At 52.2% G+C, this 27,796-nt stretch overlaps 1 protein-coding gene across 2 annotated transcripts; it reads left to right on the top strand.

Moving 5' to 3' along the window:
* The first annotated feature begins 2,295 nt into the window (after positions 1-2,295).
* TRIM3 (tripartite motif containing 3) lies at positions 2,296-25,984 on the top strand. 2 transcript variants are annotated; one of them, XM_006203462.2, is made up of 12 exons: positions 2,296-2,466; positions 10,311-10,475; positions 16,240-16,471; positions 16,697-16,848; positions 17,063-17,243; positions 17,534-18,266; positions 18,394-18,497; positions 23,258-23,425; positions 23,616-23,784; positions 24,034-24,104; positions 25,148-25,288; positions 25,411-25,984. In XM_006203462.2, exons 2-12 carry the CDS (start codon positions 10,321-10,323, stop codon positions 25,561-25,563), a joined length of 2,259 nt encoding a protein of 752 aa, XP_006203524.1. In that variant the 5' UTR covers positions 2,296-2,466; positions 10,311-10,320; the 3' UTR covers positions 25,564-25,984. The 2 variants fall into 2 exon arrangements, with proteins under 2 accessions (XP_006203524.1, XP_031537145.1); XM_031681285.2 differs by lacking the exons at positions 2,296-2,466; positions 10,311-10,475 and having other exon boundaries at positions 16,240-16,466.
* The last annotated feature ends 1,812 nt before the right edge of the window (positions 25,985-27,796 follow it).

Genomic DNA, 27,796 nt, shown 5'->3' with positions numbered 1-27,796 from the left:
GCCCAGTGAGGTCAATTTGTGGGGGACTCTAGGAGGGTGGTCTGGGTGGAGAAATGCTCAGTCTAATCATCCACCAAAACCCTATCAATTCAGGAGAGCTGGGGCTGGACTGAAGTCACAGGTTTCAGGAACAGTCTGAGAGCCCATTGTCCTCCCCCAGCCCCAGGAGGAACCAAATCTTTTATTTGCCCTTCAGGCTAACACCAAGATAGCAATGGATCTTAAAACACAGGGCCCAGAGAGGGTTGGGCCCATTGACCTCCATCATCCATTCATTCATACAGCAAATATTTACTGAGTGCTTTTATTTGCCAGACACTGCGCAAGACCCTAGGGAAACATCGGGGAACAAAACACGGTCCCTGCCCACAGTGCTTATGGCCTAGTGAGGGATAGAGGCAAGTAACCAGGCAACTACAATACAGTGATAAATACCAGGATACAGAAATACAGGGAGCTATGGGAGCACAGAGGAGGGGCATCTGGCCTAGACTGGGGTGGATAGGGGGATGTCAGCTTGAAAGCTGAGACCCAAAGGGTGGGTAAATGACAGCCAGGCAAAGAGGCTAACATATGTAAAGGCCCTGGGTAGGAACTGGGAGTAATTCAGTTTCAAATGAAAAATAAGGGGAAGTGGCTAGAGAATGACTACAGATGTAAGGTAGATCACGCTGGGCCTTTTCAGGCTGCTTAAGGACTTTTGCCCTTTCAACAAAGACACAGTGAAACCTTATCACCAGAAGTGTGATGACCTAGGAGAAGTTTAGGATTAAGGTAAGAAGTCCTTGTGAGGCTTAAAATAGTGTTATACAGACCCAGGTCCTCATGCTGGGTAGTCTAGTAGCCCTGGCCCCAAATCCCAGAGCAATCATGAACCCTGCCTGAGGCTCCTTCACAAGCACCAGAACACCTGGGCTGGGCACTGGACCACAGTGGATGAGCGGTCAAGGCAAACCCCTGCTGCACCCTGATGTTGAGCCCAATTCTGAATCTTGTGTGAGGCAAGAAAGCTCCCCTGATAGCGCTTTGATCTAGTCTGAGCCCAGGTACCATCACCCCTAATGTTCCTTGGCCAAGGCGTGCTGTAGAACTTTTCAGTTTTCTCCCCTACCTCTGTGGGGATCTGGAGGAAAGGGAAATCCAGTAAGTAGCTTCTCATAGCCCTGAGATCCACGCAGTCTGATTATGCTCTCTTGTCACAGATACTGCAGCTCCCAGGCAGGCCTCCTGGGCTTTGGTCAGCCTTCAGTCACCTGACTGGAGCTTGATTATTGGGTAGGGTGGTCCACATACAAGCCCCTCATCTTATGGGCCACTGGGTCGGGGTGGGGAAGGTTTCAGCATGAAAGGTACCGAGTCTCCAGGTGACTGGAGGCAGGAGCTACAAGCAGAGCTCAACCCTGGTTCCAGCACTTTCTAGCTGAGTGATCAGGGTTAATGTCTGGGGTGCCAAGGGCTCTCAGTTCTTTCCGTTGCAAAACACGGCTAATAAAAGAAACTACCTATTAAGATTATGAGTATTAAAGGAGATAATATATGTAAAGTGATTCGTTATGTGTCTGGCACATAATAAGCACTCAGTCCCTGTTAACTGTTATTGTACTTTTTATTATTTTCCACCGGGGCTGCTTTTCCACAATGCAATGATTCTGAGAATTGCTCTGGTCTTTGAAGTGTGGAAGGGAGTCGCTGGATGGTCTGAACCATAATTTCCTCGCGAGGGGTCTGCTTAGGGAGAGCCAGGCCCCTCGAGCCAAGGCAAGCCCCCCCCCCCCCCCAGAGCTCTGGGTACTGCCTTTCCACCTTGGGACCCTTCTGCCGCCCAGAGAGCCGTGACGAGGCGCAGACGATCCGTCTGCCACCGCTCAGGAGAGACCACATTAGCATATTCCTTAGGAGTCCCCTCAAGAAAGCCTGGAGAGGCACCTCCGGGAGACAGCCGGGACCCGCTCCCGGAGTCCGAAATCCCAGCTACCCAGGGATTTTCTTGACCAAGCCTCAGCCCAGTCCCTGATACCTACTACGCTGCCCTTCCTGGAGCCGTTGGGAGCCAGAGGCAGTGGGCAGGGGTCGGGGATCGAGGATCCGGGATCCAGGATCCTGCTCACGGTCTCCCCAGCGCGACCGCAGAGGCAGCTCCCGCAGGAGCCTCGGGGGACTGGGGGAGCGGGGCGGGTTGGGGTAGGGGCGGGCGGGGCCTCCGCGGCGGCGGGCGGGGCGTGGGTGGGTCTTCGGTCTCCGAGCCGCCCCCTCCCGAGGCTGGTCCGCAGCCCCGCCCCGGCCCCTCCCTCCGGCCTGTGCGGCGGGTCCGGCGGCGGCGCCGGCGCGGGGACAGGCGGAGGCGCGGGACGTGGGGCGGCGCCGCGGGCAGGGCTGGGCGGACGGGCGCTGGCAGCAGGGGCAGCGCCGCGGGCCCCTCGGAGTGGCCGCAGTCAGGGCTTTGGCCCTCCATCCTGCCTCGCCGCGGTGAGTGCGACGGGCGGCCCCCAGGGGTGCGTTTGTATCCCTGTCTGCCTGGGTCTCGGTCTGGGTCCGAGCAGCGGTGTGTCTGTCCGAGTGTCTGTGGGTGGGGGCACAGATGCTTTTCAAGAGCTGTGCCTGTCTCTGTCCACGTGAGGCGTGTCCCTGTCCGTGAGAGCAGTGGGGGGATTCTTCGGGCTGTGGCTGCTCACGTGAGGTCCATGTTTGAGGGGGGAGGCGCGGGTGGATGGGTGACGGTTCCTTGGAGGAGCGCGGGGTTTGGGAGCTTGTGTTTGTTGGAGGAGGGTGTCGAACGCTGCGGCCGAGGATGGGGAGGGTGGGGGCGCGGGTGGGGTCTCTGAGTGGGACTCTGGAATCTTGTGGCCCAGCTTGTCTGAAGGGTTCCTTTCTCCCTGGTGCAGACACTTTCACCCCTTGCTACCCACTCCATTCTCCTCAGGCACCTAGAGGCCCGCCGGCTGGGATAGAGGACACCTTTTCCTCCTCTAGCACTGCCCCCTGGACAGGAAGCCTCATCCGGAGGCTGTTTCTTGTAGGAAAGGACCCTTCTGTTTCCCCTGCAGCCTGGGCCCCGCCTGGAGGACCCCAGGCTCCTCCCTGGTTCTGGCCTCCTCCCTTCTGGACTTGGCTTCAGATCCTGGGCTGCAAACCTGCAGGGACAGATGGTTGCAGGCTGGAGGGGCAGGCTGCACCCCAGGGAAGTCAATCCACTGAAGTCGGGCCCTGGGCTTGTTCCTGGTGTGGGGGTCTCTGATGTGGAATTCATAAAGCCAGGACTGGCCCCAGTGAGGATGAGAGCTGGGAGGTTGGAGCAGGTGCAGAGGTCTTTTTCACAGGTTTCTCCCTACCTGCCTGTCCAGCTCATCAGTGCCCATTCATCCCCTAAGCAGGGCTCTAGTTTGCTGCAGAATTGGAATCAGCTGCAGGCCTGACAGGTGCCCTGCCTCTTTTGGCTTGCATACCTCCAGTGACAGAGCACTTACTATCTGCTGCTATGGGAGAGCTTCTTTAAGTAAAGGTTTTGTTCCTTGGAACTTTGTTCACTTGTCTTGTTATTGCCTTTGCTTTTGCCTCTCTGTCTGATGAGAGGGAACTGCAGTGATTTAAACATGGCTCTGCTGTCACCAATATATACGGAGCACCCTCTGTGTGCCAGGTGCTGCCTCAGCCACTTAGGGCACAATGACATTCTTGCTGAGAGAAGAGCTTGAGCAAAGGCCCATGGTTGGTATAGTACAGCCTGTGTTCAGAAAAACAGCAAAACCATATGGCTAGGGTGGAGGGTGCCCCGAGGGAGTGTCATGGGTGCCCTAAACTCAGCAAATATTTATTTCAGAAGGGAGGTGGGGGCAAGTTCAACCACTCTCTAACACACCTAGCCTTCCTGGGGAAACCAGTAATCACATACTCAAGGTGGGACTGGATTGGATGTAATCAGGGGCACATATTACAATCTGTAGGGACCTTTGGCTGGAAAGAGAACCTTGGGAATCTCAGATCTGGGGAAGAAAAAGACACCCTCCCCCCAATTTACAAGTAAAGGATTGGAGTAGGAACTTGTCCAGAGTCTTACCTTGCATTAGTGAAATTAGAGTCAGGACTAGCTCCTAGATCTCCAGACCTTTTAACTTAGACACATTTTAGGGGCAGAATCAAGGATATAGTCATAGCTTATACCTGAAAGATGAAAGAAGGAGGAATTGAGAAGACTCCCAGGATTCTGGCTGGTGTGGCTAGGTGGATGGTGGTGCCTTTTACTGAGATGAGAGATGCAACAGGAAGAGTAGGTTAGGGGGAAGTGAATTCAGTTTTAGACTAGTCTGTGTGAAATAATCCATGTACGGATATCTAAGGTACAGTTGGATATATAGGTCTGGGTTCAAGAAAGTTTTCTGCACAGGATATAAGGCTTTGGGAGTCATTAGCAAGTGCGTGGTAACTGAAACCATGGGAGATGGTGAGATTTCCCAGGCAGAGTATAAAAGTTGAGGGGAGAAGAGGCCCTGGAACAAAGCCCTGAGGAACTAGACATATAAGGAATGGACAGTGAAGGAACAGCCAGAGAGGCGAATGGAGAACTCACATCGAGTGGGTCGTGATAGCATTAAGTACAGCCTCTGCCCTTTTGAGTCTTGCTCCTTGCCCAGCTGGTCCGTGTTTCTTAATTTTTCATGCTTCTGTTCCTTGACTCACTGTTTTCCCGATCAAACTCCTATCTTTACCCCAAGAGCCAGCTCATATATTCATATATCCCTTCCTCTGAAAGTCTTCTTCTTCTTCTTCTTCTTCTCCTTCTCCTCCTTCTTTTTTTTTTTTTTAATGGAGGTACTGGGGATTGAACCTAGGACCTCCTGCATGCTAAGCATGTACTCTGCCACTGAGCACACCTTCTTTATTCTCCTCCACCACCTTCAGAGTTAGGTACTTCCTCCTCTTTGCTGCCAGAGGTTGATATCATGCCATTTATGACATTGCAGTTAGATATTTCCATGTCTGTTTCCCACACTGATCTGAGAACTTGTGAAGGACAGGGAGTGTGTCTGTTTCAACTTGTGTCTCCAGTAACCACTTTAAGGGCCTTGTCCAGAGTGCCCAGGGAAGTTTGATAGGTTGGTCAGCTGATTAAATGTTTCATTCACCTACTCAGTCTGGCAGTAGGGGCCAGGGGGTGATGGTACTGCAGATTTCATCACATTCCTTCCCTGCCAATCTTACTGAAAGGATTCCTTGGCTTTGAGGACTTTACCTCCTCCAAGGCTTCATCTGTTTCAGAGAAACCCCAAGACTATAACCTGCAGTCATTTGTCATTTTGCTGAGGCCTCAAACAATCAAATGCATTGGGAGGCTAGTGAACAGGAGTGAGTCATTTTCAGAAGCAAGTGAACCTAACTGGCCTCTTGCATCCACTTTTTAACAATGTCTTGGTCACCTAGCTCTACTCACAACTGTGTAAATCATGTGTCCTGGGACTCTCATGAGGTGGCAGGAGAAAGTCATGGAGGATATTAGGTGCTGTTTGAAAATTTGGGGAAACTGAAAAGCCTTGAAACACATCCTTTGCAGATGTCAAAGAGCCAGTGGAATCAGTGCAGGCTGTCCTCATTTGTTCATCAACTTTCTCTTCAGCCCCCTAGATCTGGCTTCCTCTCCTCCAGCCCTTGGAAACCACACTCCCTTAAGTTAATAACAGCTTCTTTGGAGATTTAGAGCATGGAAACTCTTTGCATAATTTCACAATGAAGATTGTTCTCTTATCTGTGAAGTTCTCTTCTCCTTTGGCTTTTATGGTATCTCTCTTCTGATTCTCCTGCCTCTCTGGCCACACCTTTTCAGTTTCTTCGCAGGCTTTGCTTCCTAGGCCTGTCTCTTAAATGTTGAGTTTCCTGTAAACAGCCAGAGGCTCTCCTTTCTTATTGTATACCCTTTCTGGGTGATGTCATCCACATCCATGATTTCAGGACCACCTCTACACCAACAGCTCCCAAATCCATGTCTCCAGGCTAGACCTCTTTCCTTGGCTCCAGCCTATCTTTCCAACTGCCAGTTGGACCTCTCCACTCCAATGTCCCATAGACACTTCGGATTCCCCTTACTAAACACTGAACATATCCCCCTGCCCATCTTTCAGAATTTTCAAGCCAAAAAGCTGGGAATCATCTGTCATTCTTTCTTCTTCCCCTGCTCTTCACTTCTGACCAGCCAATCACCAAGTTCTGCTGATTCCTCCCTATGAAATCTGCTTCTCTCCTTTGCTACTCCCCTAATGAAGTCTGCACCATCTCTCCTCTCAAATATCATGGCAGTCTCTTAACTCTCTACTGGTGACCCCTCTCAGCTATTCTCCACACTGCAGTCAAAATTTATTCTTGTCTGTCTATCACTCTGTACTTTAACCCTCTCCCCCTCTCCCCCCACATTGAGGTTTCCTTTGCTCTTTGGGTAAACCCTTAATCCCCTAGCAGGGAAGGGCAAGGTCCTAAACTCCTTAACAAGGCCCACAAAGTGTTGTGCAAGCTAGCTCCCGCCCACTGCTCCATCTCCTTTCTTAGCCCTCCCCTATTGCAGGGTTTGATTCAGCCTCCTGATGCAGAAGGCACCGTGCTGTCTGGAACTCTTACCCATCCTGGAGCTCTCGGCTTGAATGGCCTTTCCTCTGGAGAGCTCCCTTGACCTCCCACCTCCAGTACCCTCTTCCCCCATCCCAGATCTCGGTTAGGTGACTCTGTGCTCCTGGAGCAATCTCTGTTTCCCCATCAGAGGTCTCACCGTGTGGCACTGCTGTAATCTACTTGTTAGCTTGTGGAATCCATGAAGGCTGAACTGCAATTATTTGTCTTTGTATCCCCAGGCCCAGCAAAGGTGTTGAATGAATGCTGAATGAGGAAATGAGGTGTCTTTAGACCTTCATTTAAAAGATGGATGGGATAAGGGATGCAGGGGTGCCAGTTGGCAGCCTGAGGAAGGATAGTGAAATCTCAGCTCTGAGTTGAAGATCTTCCAAGTGTCTGCTGTGATAAACAGTCCAGTTAAACCAAGGCCTATAGGACCTCTAAGGAGCAGTGGGATGGGAGAAGTGGGAGTCGAAGCCCAGGAGAGGAAGGGAATCTTAGTAAGTTAGGCCGGGGTATGACCTCAGCGGCTACATGCCCAGCACGTCTGGGTGGGGAACTGAAGCAGGAAGGGGAAGGGAGGGAGGAGCTGTCCCTGCTTGGATGTAGCCCAATCCCCGCCCCTGGGTAACAGGCTGGGAGAGCCCCTTGGGCTTGGAGAGAGGCGGAGCCTGCCATCCAGCTGCCCCAGCAGGGCCCAGTAGACCACTCCTACTCTTCCTCCCAGCCCTCCCCTTCACCAAACAGAAGCTTCAGCTTGGCTCTGGCCTTCTGTTCCTTTCACCAACCCTCAATCTGTCCTCCTGCTGTGTTGCTGTCCTCCTATGAAGTCTCCAGACTCAGAACCCGTCACATCTGGAGAAAGACCCTCAGAATCTCAGTGCCCACATCAGGAGAGGATGCGCTCGGAGATGCCCTTCCTACCCTACCCATGTCCACCCTCACATAAACATTAAGGCACATGCAGCCCAGCCCCTCTCCCGCCCCACCCCAAACCTGGAGAGGACTCTGGGCTGGCCCCACTGTGTCCATTCATTCATTCATCCTTCATTCATGCATTGTCTTTAGAGAGGCCCATGGTGTGTCTAGCTGGGTACAGATAGTGCTGACCTGCTCCCACTGACTGCCTGTTTTGAAGTAATCTGACTGTCTTTCTGCCTCCCTTCATGGCCAGATTTCTCTCCTGAATTGTCTGTATCTGCTGTGTTAATTTCTTCATCTTCATTCATCCTTCCATCACTCTAACCTGGCTTCTGTCCCTCCCACTCCACTACAGCCAAATCTGGGGGACAGTCTCCAGTCTTCACATTAATTCACTGCTCCTTCTTTCTTGAATCACTCTCTTCCCCTGGTTCCCTTGATCCCACGCTCTCAGTCTCCCTCTCATCCCTCTGGGTTCTCCTTCACTCTTCACTCTCTAGCTCTCAGCCGTCTCATCCATCCTCATTGCCTTCTGTGTCATTATTATGCCAGTGCTTCCGAGTCAATAAGCAGCCCAGACCTGTCTCTTGAGCTCCTGTATTCTGTTCCTTACTTGACATCTCTACCTGGGTATCACACAGGCACCTCAGACATAGCATGGCTAAAATGGAATGGCCCAAAGCAGCTGCTCAGCTTCCACTGTCTCTGGGTACAGCCCACCACCTGCTCAAGGGGGAAACCTGGGAGTCCTTACTGCCGTTCCTTTCCCCTCTCACATCCAGTCCATCGTGATGTCCTTTTGACTCAGCCTCATAAGTGTTTCTCAAATCAGTCTACCTTTTTGCTTTTGGCTCTGCCAATACCCAACATCATCCTACCTGAAGAACTGGGGTAACCTCCCCAGTGGCCTCCCTGCTTCATCCCTAACTCGTCTTCAATCCTCATGGTTGCCGGAGTAGCTTTTTATTTTTATTTTTATTTTTTGTGAATTGTATCATTTCCCTCCCAATTGGGTATAAAACCCAGATTCTTAACATCAAGATCCTTTGTGATCTCATTCCACCCTGCCTGTCCAAACTCCCCTCTGGCCTTTTATTCCCTTCGCTCTAACCATATGGTCCTTACAGGTTCTCAGTGAGCCTTCTGCCTAAGAACCTTCCTTCATCCTCTTCCTTCAGCCAGCAATGATTTCCCTCCCTCACTCCCTGATGCCCCCACCCTCATCCCTACCATTTTCCTTCTGTTCCTCAAAGTGCTGCCTAAAAGTTTCCTGCTTGGAAAGACCTTCCCCAATCACTCAATCAAAAAAGAATTCTTTCTCATAGCATCTTTTTCTTCTATATAGCACTGCCCTCCCCCAATTTGTACGTAGGTATTTATTTGTTTATTTACTTTAAAAATTTCTGCCACCACCTCCCCACCACAAGAACAGTGACCATATCTGTCGTTTCTGACTCTATCCCCAGTGCCTGTACAAAGCAGGCACTTAATAAGTACTTGTTGAATTACTGAATTTAATTCAATAACTATAAGCGAGTTCTTATGTCAGGCTCTGAGCTAAGTGCTAGGAATGAAAAAACAAAATACAATGCCCACCCTCAAGAACTCTGCATACAGTGGAGGAAGCAAAGAAATAATAATAAGATTATAGTATAGTGTATAAGGGTTTGGTATGGAGGAAATACAGGGTGCAGAATGATACAGAGGTGGAGCACTTAAGCCAGATGTCAGGAAATCAAGGAAGGCCTTCTGGAGGAAGTGACATTTACCTGCAGACCTGAAAGATAAGTGGAAGTCAACCAGACAAAGTGGGAGGGAGGTCTGGAAGAGGATCTCAGGCAGAGGGAACAGAATATGTGATGGCCCAGAAACAAAAGAGAACAAGGAGTTTTCCAGGAACTGACAAGAAACCAGTGTGACTGCTCACGGAATCATGAAACATGAGGTTTTAGAGGGAGGTATGGGCCAGACAAAGCTAAGCCTTGTTGACCAATTTAAGGAGTTTGGACTTTGTCCTCTGGACAATGGAGGACATTGAAAGAATTTAAATAGGGAGTTAGTGACAAGATGGAATCTGTGTTTTAGAAGCCTCATTCTCGCCACAAGAGGGATGGCACAGGCGAGGAGACAAGGGCACCAGTTAGGAGGCTGTTGCTGTGTTGCTGGAGGGAGTTGGTGACAACTTGAACTGGGAGTGATATCTGTGCGGTTGGAGAAAAGGGGATAAGATATTTGGGAGGCAGAACCCACAAGTCCTGGATGCTGAATGGATGTGGAAAAGAAGGGGACCCCAGGCAGTGTGCTGTGAGGTGGGTAAGAGCACGGACAGAAGGGCTGCTGGTAGTCAGAGGAGACACACTCCATCAGGAAGGTCTCCTGCGGGGGTTTGAGGGGAAGGCGAGGAGGCGAAGGGTGGGTGTGTCAGTGAAAGTGGGCACCCCGGTACCGTGCACTCGACACGCACTGTTGCAGATTCTCAAAACAACCATCTGAGGTGAGGATTACTTTTCCCATAACTGCAGATTAGGAGATTGAGGCTCAGAGAAGGTATATGAATTATCCAAGGTCCCACAGCTGGGAAGAGGCTGAGCTAGGTTTGAAATCCAATCTAACCCTTTGCTTTTATCCAGAGCTGTATCCTTGGAGTGGGAGTGGGGCACTCAGCCCACCTGCCTCACCCTGCTCCTTCCCTGGCGGGAGAAACGAGGCTAGTGCTCTGCCGGGGTTTTGAGTGGTGGGGATCAGGTGGTGAGAGGGAGCACTGGCTTCCCTGGAGCTGACCATCTCTCCGTACACAGGCCAGTGTGAATGGCAGGAGCATCCGTGGGCACCATGGCGAAGAGGGAGGACAGCCCTGGTCCAGAGGTCCAGCCGATGGACAAGCAGTTCCTGGTGTGCAGCATCTGCCTGGATCGATACCGGTGCCCCAAGGTCCTGCCTTGCCTGCACACCTTCTGTGAGAGGTGAGGGCATGTGTACTGGGTAGGGATGAGGGCCTTGCAGGCCCCCTGGAGAAGGGAGTGATGTGTGTAAACCTGTAAGAGGTGAGGGAACTGTGTGTACATGTGGAAGGGAGCAGATGAACCCCAACCTGCAGAAGGTGAGTTTTAGATGCAAGAGCCTGTGAGAGGACCAGAGGTTCCTAACACTGGGCCATGCTCCCTGCCCAGAACAGGGCCATCTCTGCCTCTTCCCCATCCACAAGGCAGCCTTCAACCCCACCAGAGAAATCAGACAGAGCTGAGACCCTCAACCAGCTTTGGCACCAGAAGTCTGGGACCAGTGGGAGGATGTTCGAAGCTAGGTCTGTCCCCCAGGCTTCATTGTCATCCTGAGCACTGAGTGAAAGGCAAGAAGCCTCTGGGCTTCTATCTGTTATTCACTCATTCAACAAATATTTATTTATCAAGCAACTATGATGTGTCAGACCTGTCCCAGGTACTGGGCAGGCAGTGGTAAGCAAAACTAGATATGATCCTTGCTCTTAAAGAGCTTACAGTAGAGTGAAGCAGAAAGATAGTCATCAAATCATCATACAGCCAGACTACAGATAACTGTCCTATTGCACCCTTAATGAGTGCTGCAGAGAAAGTGATAAGCAATGAGAGCTTAGCTGGGATCTGTTATAGGTTAGAGAACTGGGAAGGCTTCCCCGAGGTGCGATCCAGAGGCTGGCTGGGCGTTAACTAAATGAAGGGAGTAGTAGGAGCCTTCCAGGCAGGAGGCAGAACATAGGGAAGGGCCATGTGGTGTGAGGGACTGTGTTGGTCAGAGGTCCTGGAGGGAGCCCGACGAGGCTGGAGGGGAGCAAGCGTGGTGGAGCGTGGTGTGGGATGGAGCTGGAGAGCTGGGTGGAGGAGGCCAGACTGCAAGGGGCTTTGCAGACCTGTTGGGGCATTTGGCTCTTCCCCTGAGAGCCATGTGAAGCCTTTGCAGGGTTTTATGCATAATCACTTCTGTATTTTGACAGTATTCTCTCTGCAGCCCTCATCCCTCATTGCTGTCTCGAGGGTCCTGGTCCCTGGGTCTCTTCACTATCGCCTCCTCCCACGCCCTCCTCCCTTCACAGAGAGTGGGCTCGGCTGCCCTTCCAGCCCTGCTCTCTCAGATTCCAGCCCTACTGCTCTCTCCTCTTCATCTGGAAACAGCTTCAGCCTTCCTGCCTATTCCAAGTTCTTTCATCAGCCTGGTGACTTCACTACCCACTTATGCCTCTCAGTTCTTGACTGTTTCTCCAGGGACATCCTCTGTGCCACCTGTCAGACTCTCTACCAGTGACAGTGTGGATCTTGCCATCACCCAGAATAACACCACTTCTTCTATGGTTACAGACTCCAGTATCCCACTCCTGGCCCCCCTTGCCCCACTCTCACTACACCAGCTTTGGCTGGATGTAGACATCCAGCACCCTCGACTGCTCCCTCTTCTCCCAGCCACCAGCTCCCTCCTGGCCTCCCTTTCTTTCCTACCCATCCCTGATCCTATGGCGGACCACAAGCCACCACAATTCCTGCACACCTTTGTCCTTTTCTAAACCCACGCAGCAGAAGCTTGATCCTGGATCAGAGCCGTAATTGGACGTCTCTGCACCTTTTCCTACACTCAGATCACTGAGCACTCCTGGAGAAAATCAGTGCCTGAGAAATTACAATGATAGCTACCATGTATTGATTGCTTACTATTTGCCAGGGACTGGCTAAGTGATTTACACGTATTGATTTACTTAATCCTCACAACAGATACTTTATTATCCCCATTTTAGAAAGGAGGAAATTAGGGTTCAGAGTCATTAAGTAATTAAGAAATATTTCTAAGGCTCCATAGCAAGTAAATAGTCAAGGTTTGAATACAGGTTTGACTGCAGAGCCTTCTCTCTTAACTACTCATTCATTTATCCCTTGGTCCCTGCTCTCAAAGACTTATGCTCCAGTGGGCGGTGATGGACAGTAGGCAAGCTAATAACCAAACAGGAGAGTCACAGCTTGGGTTAAGTGTTTTGCAGGAAATAAACGGAGTAAGTGGGGGTCGTTGGGCCAGGGGCTAGTCTACGTAGAGTCATCAGGGAAGGCTTCCCCAAGGAGGTGACATTTGACCTGAGGATGAGAAGGAAACAGATGTACAGATTGTTCTAGGCAATGGGAACATCTTTGAACTGTTCCATGCAAAGGCCTTGAAGAAGTAGTAGGCAGGGCATGTTCAGAGACCAGAAGAGAAGCCAGCGTGACTGGGTGGAGAGGAAAGTGGGATGATGTGAGGTCCAAAAGAGTCAGAACAATTCATGAGGGAGTTTGGGGATTTGAGGAAGAGTGTTTGGGTTTTTAGTTAAAAAAAAAAAAAGTGTTTGGGTTTTTTTTCCTAAATGCAGTGGGAAGCCACTGGAGCTTTTTTTTTTTTTTTTTTTTTTTAGCAAGGAAATAATGTGACACAAATTAGATTTTTTTAAAGCTCACTCTGGCTGCTGTGTGGAGAACAGATTACAGAGATGCAAGAGTGAAAACAGGAAATCAGTTAGGAAACCATCCTAAGCCAAGTATGCGCAACATATAGGAAGGAGATCTTGTTGACTTGGAAGGTATTTCACAGGGAAAACCCCAGGTTCAGCAAGCTGGGAAGAAAGCTACAGGGGAATGGAGTGGAATGGTTGAAGTGCAGATTTCAGAGTTGATGCAGTGACGGGTGATGAGACATGCGTGGTGCTCACGGGAGCATGGGAGTGGACAGCTGAGGTGAAGTGAAGGAAGAGCTCACAGTGGGGTGAGGAGGCTGAGGTACTAAAATCTTGATAGTGGTGGGGGGGTCACCCTATAGATGTCAGAGCCACTGAGCATGATGGCAGGAGGGTGTGTTAGTGGAGGTATGGATAATGGAAGAGAGTGCACCAGAAGAAAGACTTCAGCAAGAGGAGAAGCAGCCACGATGTCAGTGGAGACAATATCAAGGAGGGGTGTTGGAGGCAGAAGGCACGAGCTTCCAGAGCCGAAGAAGAGGAAGAATTTAGAAGTGATCCAGTTGGGGGCGGGGAGGACTCAACCCCACCTTCTGGCCCTGAGGAATGTGGAGTATGAGACGAAAACCACTCTAACCTCAAGGAGACTGCAGAGGAAACTAGGTCACAAAGAAGTTAATATTTGTGAAGCACTTAGAATCGTGCCTGGCACATAGTGTTGGTTAAATACATAAAAATTAATTAATTCAGATGGAGAGATGTAGAGAACTTTCAGAGAAGAGATAGAGGTCATGGGAAAGTTTGCACCATGCAGATCTTCCCTCCACAAGTTTGTAGTCTCTGAACACAGCTGCCGACAGCCTGTTTCTAGTAAGATTCCTCCCCTCCCTGTTCTCTGGGACCACCCTGCCCCTTTACTTTCAGCAGCTGATCTTGCCTGAGGCAAGCTAGGCATCCTCTACTTTTGCCCCCCTGTGCTCAAGTACATCTACTTCTCTTTTCCCTTCCCTCCATCCAGAGGATGGGGTCCACTCCCCATCTTCAGGCCAGCCTGAGCCACTCTCCTATCCCCAGATCTTGTCCCATGTCTCTTAGTCTCCTCCCCCCTCCTCTACTCGTGCCTCAATTTATAAACATGCTCCATGTTCCCATTACACACAGATAAGAACTCCCCCTTGTCCCTTTGTCTCTCCCAGCTGCCAGCCAGTCCCTCAACCTCCTCAGTCAAACTGCCAACCTCCCATTCACTCCTCAACTGGGAACAGTGAGCCTGCCTTCCGCCACCACTCCACTCACTCTTTTCCTTACAGATAAAAGTACTCTTACAGTTGCCAAATTCAACGGGTATTTTCCAGTCCATCCCTTCCCTGACTCTTAGCTGCTTTTGCCGCTGACGACGACTTATTCTCTTCTTCTGGAACTGCATGCTCACTTTGCTGCCCTGACATTGTCTTTGCTTCTGCCTCTCTGCCCGTTCTTTGCTCTCCTCATTCAGTACTTGCTGAGTGCTCTGTCCTGCTCTAGGCACTGTATGCCCCTTCTTGGCGACCACATCCTCTCCCATGGCTACAGAGGCCATCTAAATGTTGATGACCTCTCCATCCTCATCTCTAACCTGGCTTCTTCCCAACTACTGGTCCCCTCTGCCCAGATGTCCCACTGTTTCAGTAAACTCAACCAGGTCAACGCTGAACTTCCCTATTAACCACTCCTCTTTCTATGTTTCTCATCATGGTGACTGTCACCACCATCCACTCAGTCACCTAAGCTAGGAATCTGGGAGGCAACACTCATCTCTCACTCCCCGTATCTAATCAAACAGCACCTCCTGCTGGCTGTACTTCTTAAATACTTCTCAAATTTGTTCCACCTTGGTCTTCTCAAATTGCTATTGCCTAGATCCAGGTCTGCCTCACCTCTTGCCTGGACTATTGCAAGAGTGTCTTGGTTAAGCACATGCTTTGCCTTGGGTCTGGCTCCAGTGCTCAGTAGCTTTGTAACCCTGGACCACTTACCCTTTCCGAGTCCATTAACAAACAGAGTGCTTAATAAATGGCAGTTGGATGCTGGGGATGCTGCTGCTGCTACCCCTTATCTGCTGTCTCATCACCTTCACCTTCACCCTCTGCGCAGAGGCAGTGAAGGGGAGTTTGATGAAAGTGTAGAGCTGGCGGTACCATGCTCCTGCAACTCCCTAGTGCTGTTGGGGTAACTTCTAAGCTCTTTGGTGTGGCCGAGGAGCCCTCCGTGAGCTGGCCCCTGACTCTCTCTCCAGACTTCTCTTACCATTCCTTGCCTTTGACTTGGTCTCCAGCCACCTCGAACTGCTTATAATTCCCTACCTGGAGGGTGCTTTTTCTGACTAACTTCTGTATCTGGACACCCTGCCTCCTCTCCCTGCACCTTTCTTTGGCCAGACTAACAGTTATCTGTCCGTGAAGATTTTGCTTTTGTCACCTCCTTTGCAGCCCTTCCCTGGCTACCCTCTCTACCCACCCTTGACCCAGTGCCCCTTCTGTGCATTTCCGTATCATTGCATCTACTGTATTCCTTACCTTAATGAGAAGTAACACTAATAGCCCACAATACATAGTGCTTTCTGTGAGTCAGGCACGTAAGCACTTTACATTTAATTATCCACATCTTGTAAAGCCTGTGCTGTCTCCGTCTTACAAAGGAAGGATCCTTGGCTCATAGAAGTTAAATACCTTGTCAGGGTTCACACAGTATAACAGGCGACCTGGGAACTGAACCCAGGCGTTCTAGCTCCAGGACCCATGCCTTTAATCATTACATGTTCTCCTTCTATAAACTCTATTTCTGCAACTTTTTTTCTCTGTAGACTAGAAGTATTTTAGAGGTAGGCACTGTGGTTTATCTTTGTATCCCCAGAGCATGGCACAAATTTGGCAAGAGTAGGCAGTCAGTAAATGTTTAATGAGTTAGTGGGGTGGGGTGGGGGAGGGGCTACGCACATTTTCTGTGAGAAGGGTTTGTAAACACCTGTGAAAGGTGAACCCCTGTTTGTGCACACTGTGAGGAATGCGGATATATCTGCTCTTCTGAGAGACTTCAGGGATGTGTTTCCACTCAGATGTGAGGAGTGAGGCCTTTTACACCTGCTGGTAAGACAAGATGCACGTGCCAACCAGAGGTTTCGAAATGAAGTGTAGCAGCACACCTGTGAGGAGAGGGATTGGCACCCATGGCAGGTGTGAGGACGGGTGCACGGACACAGCCCCACCCCTTCATTCCTTTGATTCCCCCTCCTCCCTGGCCAGATGCCTCCAGAACTACATCCCTGCCCAGAGCCTGACGCTGTCTTGTCCAGTGTGTCGACAGACGTCCATCCTCCCTGAGCAGGGCGTCTCCGCACTACAGAACAACTTCTTCATCAGCAGCCTCATGGAGGCCATGCAGCAGGCACCTGATGGGGCCCACGACCCCGAGGACCCCCATCCCCTCAGCGCAGTGGCTGGCCGCCCCCTCTCCTGCCCCAACCATGAAGGCAAGGTGGGCCCAAGCAGGCCCAGTGAGGCCAGGACTTGGGGTGGGCGGGGAGGAGAGGTCGGGGGAGGGGCCGAGTGGCTGTGGGTGAGAGGGTGTTTCTCTGGATAAGCGGTCCAGGTAGGGGGACGCACCTGGAAGGGGAGAGGCGAGGAGGGCAGATGAGGGAGGAGAGGGGACAAAGAAGTTTGGTGTCTAGTCTTTGCCTGACTAGAGTCCTTATGCTGCCAGACGATGGAGTTTTACTGTGAGGCCTGTGAGACGGCCATGTGCGGCGAGTGCCGCGCGGGGGAGCACCGAGAGCACGGCACCGTGCTGCTGCGAGACGTGGTGGAGCAGCACAAGGCGGCCCTGCAGCGCCAGCTCGAGGCGGTGCGCGGCCGGTAGGCGCCTGGCGGGAACCCTGGCTGGTGGGGCCTTACGGGATGGTGTTTTAACAGGACAGGGGAGGGGTCCCGGGGAGGGAGAGACAAAATTCTCAGGGAGGGAAGGGGGGTCTCAGGGAAGGGGAGTCCTGGACGGCAGCAGTAGAGAGAAGGAATGGTTTGGTAAGGGCACCCTCAGGTGACCCCGGTATGAGATGCTTCCCCTCCCCAGACTGCCACAGCTGTCCGCAGCCATCGCCTTAGTAGGGGGCATCAGCCAGCAGCTGCAGGAACGCAAGGCCGAGGCCCTGGCCCAGATCAGCGCAGCCTTCGAGGACCTGGAGCAAGCGCTGCAGCAGCGCAAGCAGGCTCTGGTCAGCGACCTGGAGGCCATTTGTGGGGCCAAGCAGAAGGTGCGTCTGCCCACCCTATCCTACCACCATCCATCATGAAATGGCTTTATTGCCTCCATGCTTCCCTTGCTTTCCACACCTGTGCATCCATCCCTAGTCTATAGTTTCTGCCTCCTGACGTGGCCCATAGGTGCTGTGGGCATCTCTGTCCCTTGTCCACTCTCACCCTCTTTTATTTTTTTCATGCCACAGTACTACAAGCTCAGCAGGAATTAGAGGCACTCACCTAAAATCCCCTCTCCACTCCCTGACCAGTCTGCTCACCCAGTCCTCCTGTAACCCCTCCTCAGGTGTTGCAGACGCAGCTAGACACGCTGCGCCAGGGGCAGGAACACATCGGCAGTAGCTGCAGCTTCGCAGAGCAGGCCCTTCGCCTGGGCTCGGCCCCAGAGGTGTTGCTGGTGCGCAAGCACATGCGAGAGCGGCTGGCAGCGTTGGCGGCACAGGCCTTCCCGGAGCGGCCCCACGAGAATGCGCAGCTGGAACTGGTCCTTGAGGTAGATGGGCTGCGGCGCTCGGTGCTCAATCTGGGCGCGCTGCTCACTACGAGCGCCACTGCGCATGAAACCGTGGCCACAGGCGAGGGCCTGCGCCAGGCGCTGGTGGGCCAGCCTGCCTCGCTCACCGTCACTACCAAAGACAAGGATGGGCGGCTGGTGCGCACAGGCAGCGCCGAGCTGCGCGCAGAGATCACCGCCCCCGACGGCACCCGCCTGCCCGTGCCGGTGGTGGACCACAAGAATGGCACGTACGAGCTGGTGTACACGGCACGCACCGAAGGCGAGCTGCTCCTCTCGGTGCTGCTGTATGGACAGCCGGTGCGCGGCAGCCCCTTCCGCGTGCGTGCCCTGCGCCCTGGGGACCTGCCACCTTCCCCCGACGATGTCAAGCGCCGCGTCAAGTCCCCCGGCGGCCCTGGCAGCCACGTGCGGCAGAAGGCAGTGCGTAGGCCCAGCTCCATGTACAGCACCGGCGGCAAACGGAAGGACAACCCCATTGAGGACGAGCTTGTCTTCCGCGTTGGTACAGAGGGCGAAGGGCAGAGCCAGATGAGGGTGGCACAGGCGGGAGTAGGGAACAGGGCGGGGCCAGAGGCTGAAAATGACCACAGTGTGAATTTTTTAATTTCCATCCTATCTCTTCCCCACAGGCAGTCGAGGAAGGGAGAAGGGTGAATTCACCAACCTACAGGGTGTGTCTGCAGCCAGTAGCGGCCGCATAGTGGTAGCAGATAGCAACAACCAATGTATCCAGGTAAGCCCTCCCCCACCACCAAAATAAAGGTTTTCAAGTTACAGCTTCTTAAAAAAAAAGAGAGAGAGAGAGAGAGTATACAGGTCACCTCCTGAAAGATGAAACCCTACAGATAGGGTTCCTTAATGAGCAATGAATCATAGCACCACCTCTCACCCACCTACTTGCCACCCCTTCCTCACTGGCTGCGCAGTAACCAACATGTTCACAGCTAGGCACCAGGGTTGACCTTGCTGGCAGCCCCTACCTCCCAGGCTGTGGCTTAGACCCAACCAGCTCCTGGACCCCAAAGATCTGGTTCATTCTTCCTTCCCCTCTGCCTCCACATAAGCCTCCACCTGGCTGGCTTACTTTCTCCCCTTTTCACCACCACATGGTCAGGATGCAGGCTCTGCCCTCCCCTGCTATCTTCCTACTGCCTGTGTGGCTCCAGAATGTGTGTTGTCTCTGTCAGTCTCTGCAGACATCCTGCTGACTAGACAGTCACATTGGGGTAACTTGTGAAAAGGGGCACCTCCAGTGGCTAGACCGTAGTGCAGTCTCATATGTGGTCCTGCCCCTGGCCTTCCCAGGGCCTCACACCCCTGAGTAAAGCACCCACCACATGAATGGACAGGCCTCTGCTGTACTTCCAGCTCCTTAAAGCCAGAAAATGTTTTTTACTCTCTCTATTCACTGTCGTGAGCCTAGGAGCAGGCAGAGCCTAGTGGCAGGTGCCAGTGTGATAGACGCAGTACAGCAGGGAAAAGCTCAGGCTCTGAAACCAGACACCTGGGCTTGAATCCTAGCTCTGTCACTTACTGACAAGTCATGTGACACCTCCAAGCTTCGGTGAACTCATGTGTAAAATTAGGAAAAGAATACCTCATAGGGTTGCTGGGAGCACTGAGTGACATAATGTACCATGCCTGACACCTGGTGAGCCTTCTAATGTTAGCTGTTGTTGAAAATATCATTGTCCAGGTGGAGGCTGTAGACAAAAGCCAGGAGGTGGGAAGGTAATGGAAAGGGTTGTTCAGGGAACTCGAAGGATCCCAGAGAGGCTGGAGGTGGATTACGATTAGGAGTTGGGCAGCTGAGGTCATGCTGTAAATGACTTTGGAGAGGAAGCTGTGGGATTTTGATTTTATCCAGGATTATTTCTAACTGCTGTAAACTTTCAGTTCTTGGGAACATTTTATCAGGTAGCAAAACTTTTCCCTGAAGATCCTTACATCACATCTGAACATTTAAACTTCTTACTGACCTGCTGCCTGGGTACCCCGTCACAGATCCAGCTCTGCCAAAGGGCTGTCACCTCCATGCCAGCTCCTCCTGGCCCTTGCTGGCCACCTAGCCAACTGAAGGTGCCAGGAAATCTTACGGGGGCCCAGGAAGACGTGCCACTTTGTCTCCCCAACAGGAGGCTGTGCTTGTCCCTTGTTTCACAGCATAGGGACTTAAGAGGGAGGACCCAGTCCCTTCTGAACACTTGTTTTTCCTACAGCCGTCCTCCCTGCCCCTGGTCCCAACTGTACTCCAACCTTGTAGCTTCTAGGAGCCTGGCTCTCAGATTCCAAAGCAGTTTCTCCTTCTCTTACTCTGGGGTCCTCAGGCCTGGTATGGGCCAGGCTCCCACATGGACTATGGCTCCCTACTTAGTTCATGAGGATTGCAGTCCTCTGAACTTTTCCCCCTTTGGACCTGGCTCTGGTGGTGGTAAATCCCCTCCTTGTGCTGAATCAGCATCAGCTGACAGAAGAGAGAAAACATTTTGTGATTTTGAATGAAGAATATGATTTGTATAACATCCTGGTGTGATTGTCTTAGTCTAGAAATTCTATCAGCTCTTCCATGAAAATGTCCTCATTTCCTTCAGACAGAATGTTAATCACATTCTCCTCTGAGCTCCCTCAGCCTTTTGCCATAGTACTTTGCATACTTTACCAGAATCACTGGCTTGTTTGCTTTATTTTACTTTAGCTTCTCTCTCCCCCGACTCGACTCAGATCCTGAAGTTGCTTACTGCTACCATGGCATAGGAGAAAGATGTTCAGGACCAAATTAGGGCACCAGCAGATTCTAGAGATAAGGAAGCAAATACAGCCGGTTTCCAGGAGCCCTCAGATGTCAGGGCAAAGGGAGGGATCAAGAATTGCAGGCTGGGTGCCCTGGGTAGGTGTTGCCATTCAGGAGCAGGCCTGGGAGTGAGTTGATGAATTCGCTTTTGTGCGTGTTGAATTGGAGATTGCTGTGCAGCATCCGAGTTGAAGCTGTCCGATTCTGGTCTGAGACTGAGCTGAGGAATTCATGCATTTGTTAAATGTCTGCTGTGTGCCAGTTTGCCCCACCAGTGCTGCAAATGCAGCAGTGAACAGAACAGACACGGTCCCTGCTTTACCTGGAGCTTACATCTTTGGCAGGGGACAAGGATATTTAAGAGCTATTTAGTCACAGAAATGACAGTGGGTATGAAAAGAGCTAAAACACATATATCATGGAGACCTAACTTTATGTATGTGTGTTGGTTCAGGGAGTGGAGTTGGTCATTAAAAGCTGCTCTGAAGAGGTGACTGGGAAATTCTGAGAACTGGAAAATGAGTAGGAGTTGGCCAGGTGTAAGGGGTGGGACAGGATGGGATGGGAAGAGCAAGACAGCCCCCACCCCACCCCCCACCCCGGCCAAGCCTCAGTGTTGAGCTGGAAACTACGCTGCCGAGGCTGGAGGAGGCAGAAGTGTTGCCACAGTGCTGATCTGGTGGTAGCTCTAAGTCCCTCTCACAGCAGCTCTTCAGCCCATGGTGCCTACCTTCTTGTGCTGACAAGTGCTGTCCAACCACGGCGGAGCAGTGCAGAACCCAAAGGCTGTTCTGATCAGCCAGGGGAGGGCAAGATTCAGGGTCCACATCAGGAGGGAGTGATGTCCATTGGTGGGACCAGTTCAAACAGCCCTGCAGGCCTAAGAAATGGGGATGGTACAGGAGCAGAGGGACCAATCCATTAAGAAGGGAGCAAGTTTGGATCAGAGAGCAAGGCCAGTTTCTCCAGTGCTGCTCCTGACTTGATTCATCTTATGTCTCTAGAGCCTCTAACAAAGCAGTGTGTGAGATGTGTGCAGTGAGTGATGTTTTGGCTGTGCAGGAGAGGCCAAACGGCTTAACTCTAGAGGAGAGGAGCATTAAAACAGGCGCTTTTAGGATGGGGAGACCTGAGCGTGTTGGGCAGCTAAGGTGGAGGAGGTTGGAGAGGGCAGGAGTTTGAAGGGTTTAACCCTGTCTGGGAGGAAGGTCACCGTATCAGCCTCACAGCCCGGACGGGCTATCCTTGTCCATCCCCCTACCCTCACCTGCCCCTTCCTTGTCTGCTACGAAGTCTTACTGAGTCTTCCTCCTCCATGTCTCTTGAGTCCATCTACTTCCCTCTAGCAAGCGGTCCAAGCCAGCGTCATTTCTCACCTGGACCACTGCAGCACCTCTGACTGGTTGGCTAGCTTCCAGTCCTGACTCCTTCCTGCAGCCAGAGTGCTCTTTCTGAAAAAGCTCCCATGTGTTTTTTCCTACACCACCAAGCAATTCTCCAAGTCTCAGTGAACACTGACCAGGGGTCCTGTAAATTTGATTCAATTCTGACACTGTCCACCTGGAGATAGTGTCACATCCCACAGGTTAAGGGCTCAGTCCCGAACGACTGCCTCTACTTCAGACGCCAATTAAAAGTTCAGCTTGTCGCCTGTACTGACCGACCAGCTGTAAATTGGAAGTTCCCACAACCCACTTTTGGGGTTTAATTAATTAGCTAGAGCAGCTCACAGAACTCCAGGAAACATTTAATTATGTTTACCAGTTTACTATATGGAATACAGATGAACAGCCAGGTAAGAGGTACGTAGGGTAAGGTCTGAAAGAGTCCCTAGTGTAGGAGCTTTGGTTCCTGTGGAACTGGGGTACACACCCTTCTAGCACCAATCCGGAAGTTCATCAAATCTTGTTGTTCAAGAGTGTTTAGAGAGCTTAATCTGTGCTTTCCACCCGTTCTCCTTCCAGTGGTTGGTGGGCAGGGCTGAAATTTCCAGCTCTTCAATCGCATGATCTTTCATGCGACCAGCCCCTCCTGAAGCCATCCAGGGATCTCACCCTACGTCTCCTCATTCGCATAAGCTCAAAAGGGGCTCCTTTTGAATGACAGAAGGCACTCCCATTAATCTAGGAATTCTGAGGGTTTGAGGAGCTCTGTGCCAGGCACGGGGGACAAATACCAAATCTATTTCTTATTATACCATCAAAGCAAATCTCATCTTGTCCCTCACAATTTTCAGTGAATCCTCATTATACCCAGAATAAAACCTTTTTCCTTTTGTTCTTTACGGGCCTGCCTGCTGCAATCCAGCCACACTGGACAGCAGCGTCTGTACTGGACTCTGTGCCTTTTACACACTGATGATTCTGCTTAAACACCTTTTTTCCTCCTTCTTTACCTGACAACTTTGGTTCCTCTCTTAGCATCCTTATTAGGCTCTTAGCTCAGATGGCCCCTGCTCTTGGAGCCTTTCCTGACCACCCCCACCCCTTTCACAGTCTTACAATCCCATTCTCCCCTCTGCCGCATGTCCCCTAAGGTGCAGGCTGTGTCTGAGTCTTCTCTGTACCCCCAGCAGGGTGTCGGTAAGTACTTGCTGAATGAGGAATGAATGGGGGTCTCCTCCCTCAGGATCCTGCTCCCTTCCCTCTGTGCCCACAGTCTCTCCCCTCCTGCCCGCTCCCTCCCTTGCTCCTCTGCTCCAGGTTTTCTCCAACGAAGGCCAGTTCAAGTTCCGCTTCGGGGTCCGAGGCCGCTCGCCTGGGCAGCTGCAGCGCCCCACAGGAGTGGCAGTGGACACCAACGGAGACATTATCGTGGCAGACTACGACAACCGCTGGGTCAGCATCTTCTCCCCTGAGGGCAAGTTCAAGGTGAGAGGCCTACTGTCACTCTACTCTGCACCCCTGGTGGCCAGCTGAGGTGACCATTCTAGTGCCTCCTGGTGGTCAGGTCCTGGAATGCTTGGTCCATCCCCAACGTGAGGTTCTGCTTTGCTGCCAGGCTGGGACTACTCTCCCACCAGGCAGGTTAGAGCCCCTAACGGGTGTGCCCTTCCTCCAGACCAAGATTGGAGCTGGCCGCCTCATGGGCCCCAAGGGAGTGGCCGTGGACCGGAACGGACATATCATTGTGGTCGACAACAAGTCTTGCTGCGTCTTTACCTTCCAGCCCAATGGCAAGCTGGTTGGCCGTTTTGGGGGTCGTGGGGCCACTGACCGCCACTTTGCAGGTATTGGGGGAGAATTCAGATACCTATTCTGACACCCCAGTCCTAGAGAGCTTGCCTGGGTGCCCCAGCTCCAGAGACCCCTCCTGCTATATTTTGGCCCTAGGGGACCCCTCCCTTCATGGTGTCCTAGTAGCACCATCCCAGAGACCTCCCCGTCTCCTAGCACCCCAGCTCTCTCATCCCAAATGCTCTTCCCCATCCCACTCAGCATCCCAGCTTACTGCCAGAGAGCCTACTTTGTATTTTCAGGGCCCCATTTTGTGGCTGTGAACAACAAGAACGAGATTGTAGTGACGGATTTCCATAACCATTCAGTGAAGGTCAGTGTTCCCCCTCCCTCCAGGACCACTGTCCCAACATCCTTTCCTCTTCCACAAGACTCCTCTCCCCCTCACTTCCTTCTTTTCTCCCTTGAGATCATTGATTTGAACAGTCAACATTCATGGCATGGCTCCGCTGTCCCAGGCACTATGCTAGAAGCTGGGAATACAGTGATGAGTAAGGCAAATATGTTCCTTATCTTTTAGGAGGGGTGTGGTCCAGTAGGGGAGAGAAAAAGGTGCTAGGATATTACAGTGTGATGTGATAGATTCTGTGATAGGGGAGTGCAGGGAACTGGGGGAAGGCGTAGCAGGAGCATTTGATTCAGGTGAGACAGAGAATGACCTAAAGCACAAGTGGGAATTAACCAGAAGGAGGAGGGACAGGAGGAGCCAAGAACTAGAGGTGGGAACCCTTACCGTGTAGTCAAGGAATTCCAAGTAGTTCAGACTGGATTTGAGGAGGGGAGTGGTTCCAGGTGAGAACGGGGCTGGCTCATTCCCTTAAGGGGCTTCCTCTCTTCCTAAGAGCCACGGGGAGTCACTGAAGGATTGCAGGCATCAGGGTGATGCAATCCTGTGTGTCTCAGAAAGATTGCTCTGGCTGGGGCGAGACTAAAGGCAGGAAGATCAATCTTTTGCAATCATCCAGATGAGGACCATTGCAGTGGCAGTATGTGCATTGGGTACAGATTGAAGATAGAATCAGCGGGTTGTGGTAATTCATTGGCTGTCAAGCAAAGGAGAAGGTGGAGTCGAGAATGACTCATGGACACCTGGGTGTTGCCAATCACTGAGAAAGAGAACATAGAAGTACTGCTTTCCCTGGGAGGATGAGCTGTTAGATCTGAGATGCCCAAGGGACATCAGCTGGCGACGTCCAGTAGGCAGTGAGATGCATGGACGTGAAGCCTGGAAAGAAGAACTGGTTTGTAACTGCAGATCTGGGGGTCCTCAGCCCTGGGACTTCACCTCTTCCTCCTCCAAAGCCCCGCCCTCTGCCTGAGGCCAGGTCCCCAGTCCCCAGCCCTCTCCCCTGCCAGGTGTACAGTGCCGACGGAGAGTTCCTCTTCAAGTTCGGCTCCCACGGTGAGGGCAACGGGCAGTTCAACGCCCCCACGGGAGTAGCTGTGGACTCCAATGGGAACATCATCGTGGCTGACTGGGGCAACAGCCGCATCCAGGTGAGGCAGGCCCAGGGATGGCATGAGGGGGAGGTTTCCTGCTGGGCCCCACACACCCGCCTCCCAAGATGCTGCCACCCACCTGATCTCACCTACACCTCCAATCTCCACTCCTCCCCCAGGTGTTCGACAGCTCTGGCTCCTTCCTGTCCTATATCAACACATCTGCAGAGCCACTGTATGGCCCCCAGGGCCTGGCACTGACCTCGGATGGCCACGTGGTGGTGGCTGATGCTGGCAACCACTGCTTTAAGGCCTATCGCTACCTCCAGTAGCTGCACAGGGGCCCTGCCTGGCTCATGGAGGGACGGACATAGGGGTGATTGGACAAGATGGTCTGGCCAGAAAGTGGGCCAGACCTGGCAGCACTGAATGTGGGCTGCGGGCGTCAGTGCGCCCAGTGGCCTCCCTCTCCCCATCTCCCAACCCCACGGTTGCACTTTATTTATTCGGTTCTTGCTTTGGTGACTGGGTGGGCCTGGACTGTTGTCCCAAGGATGTGTGCAGAGCTTCACCCTCCCCTCCCCACTTCCACACCTCCCCGTCCCCTCAGTCTGCTCCCCATCCCCCAGCCTGGGGCCAGAACAGCCTCTTACTCCAGGGCAGAAGTCCCTCTGGTTGTCTCCCTACCACCCGTACACACTGACAGAGACAGCAATACCCCACCCCCATATTAAATAAATGCGTTCACCAAGATGGTTGTGTTGTTTTCTTGCGGGCTGGGAACGGAGGGGATGGCGGGACCAGATCTGGACTAAAAGGTGGGCAAGCAGCCAGGGAGGGGACTGATTCCCAAATGTGCCCTGATGTTTTGAAGCTTCAGGAGAGGAGAGCGAGAGAGAGGGAACCCTGGGACTCAGCCACTGTAAATGCCTGCCCCCAGGCCCACATCTTCTGTAGAAATAGTAAATCCTTTGGCTGTCTGCTGAGAGGAGCCTGGAAAAATGACCCTTGCCGAGAACACAGCCAGCAGCGGCCAGGAGAACAGTTGCAGGGATGGTGGGCATCCTGGAAGCCCGGGCCTGGGCCGGGGACCAGGGACAAGCCCAGGTGGGAGCTGGGTGTGGGAGCCTCCGTGGCCAGCTCTAGGGCTCAGTCCTGAAGCCTGGGAGCAATGCTTCATCCCCTTGTTCTTCATTCCGTGACTGCTGCCCCTTCCCCACAGTGGAACAAGGGTCCCAGCACCCTGGCCCAAGCCCTCTTTGGCCAGGGTTTGGCTGCCAATTCCGGAGATAATTACCACCAACGCTCAGTGACTGGGGAGGTGGCACTGTGGTTTCTCCCGCTCTACAAATGGCTGAAGCTGCTCTTCATCGCTGAGGAAGAGCAGAGCCCAGGCTTGAATCTGTAGCTGTCATGCTCCTAACTGGGCAGTGACAGCACCTTACTCATTCTCATTCCCCTTGCACCCGACACGGCAACTGGCACAGAAGACACTCACAGGATTTGGGGAATGATGGATCTGGGAAGGTTGGTTTGTGAGACTTTGTGGAAAAGTTCAAGACTTTGTCCTGGTGTAACAACACGACTCCTGGAGCAAGATGGGAGAGCTTGTCCATGGACCTGTGGGAGACAACAGGGGCTTTGCAGGGATCAAGGGGCACTGTGTGGATCACAGGGAAGTCTTGGTGACATTCACCTCCCTGGTTTTTTTGACCCCACTGGTTGGGATCTGGTAGGCAGGTGGAGGGACATAAGAACTCCCTGAACTCTAGGGCAAGCATCTTTTTTATTTTTAATTCTATTTTTTATTGAAGCATAGTCCATTTACAATGTTAGTTTCATGTGTACAGAAAAGCGATTCAGTTATACATATACATACATATATTTTTTCAGATTCTTTTCCATTATAGGGTAAGCATTCTTACAAGGCCTATACTCCTGGCCGATTGTGGGTAGGATTGCCTGAGCCCATGCCCTGACCAGCAGAGACCATGTGCTCAATCATCAGTCACTTGGCACCAAGGGGGCCTTCCCTGGGAGCCTCAGTGATGGTCTGTTCCTCCCTTGCACTCCCACCCTGAGCAGAGCACTAGCAATGACACTGAGGATGGAAACTCATAGTTTCAGCCCTCAACATCTCCGTGCTTACAATCTGGACACCTAAAGTTAGCGAGGGAATAAGATGGCAATAAAGGTGAACTTTCTTGGGCGGGGAGCCCCACATGGCTTCCCTACCAGCCCGAGAACAGGCTCCTGGAGCTGATTTCCACAGATACCAGATTAGGCAGTCAGCCTAAGCCACGCAGAAGCCGTCTCAAGGAGAGGCCCCTCACTTCCTCCTGCACCTGGTCACGGTGGGCATTTTCTCTCCACTTCAGAGCTTGGGCCCAGAAGCAGGTGGTGGGGGTGCCTGGCAGTGGAAGCTATGCCTTGATTTAGCTGGCACAAGTCTTAAGTGATCTTCACAGACTTGGGGGCTGCAGCAGAGCCCCTGCTGGCACAGGTCAGAAAGTTATTTTGTGGTCCTGCAGAGGCTCACACTATGCTTACATGGGGCTGTCTGGT

This window comes from Vicugna pacos, chromosome 10, assembly GCF_048564905.1.
Source record: "Vicugna pacos chromosome 10, VicPac4, whole genome shotgun sequence".
NCBI lineage: Eukaryota > Metazoa > Chordata > Mammalia > Artiodactyla > Camelidae > Vicugna > Vicugna pacos.
Note: the sequence above shows the minus strand (reverse complement) of the source record. Positions and strands in the feature narration are given on the sequence as shown.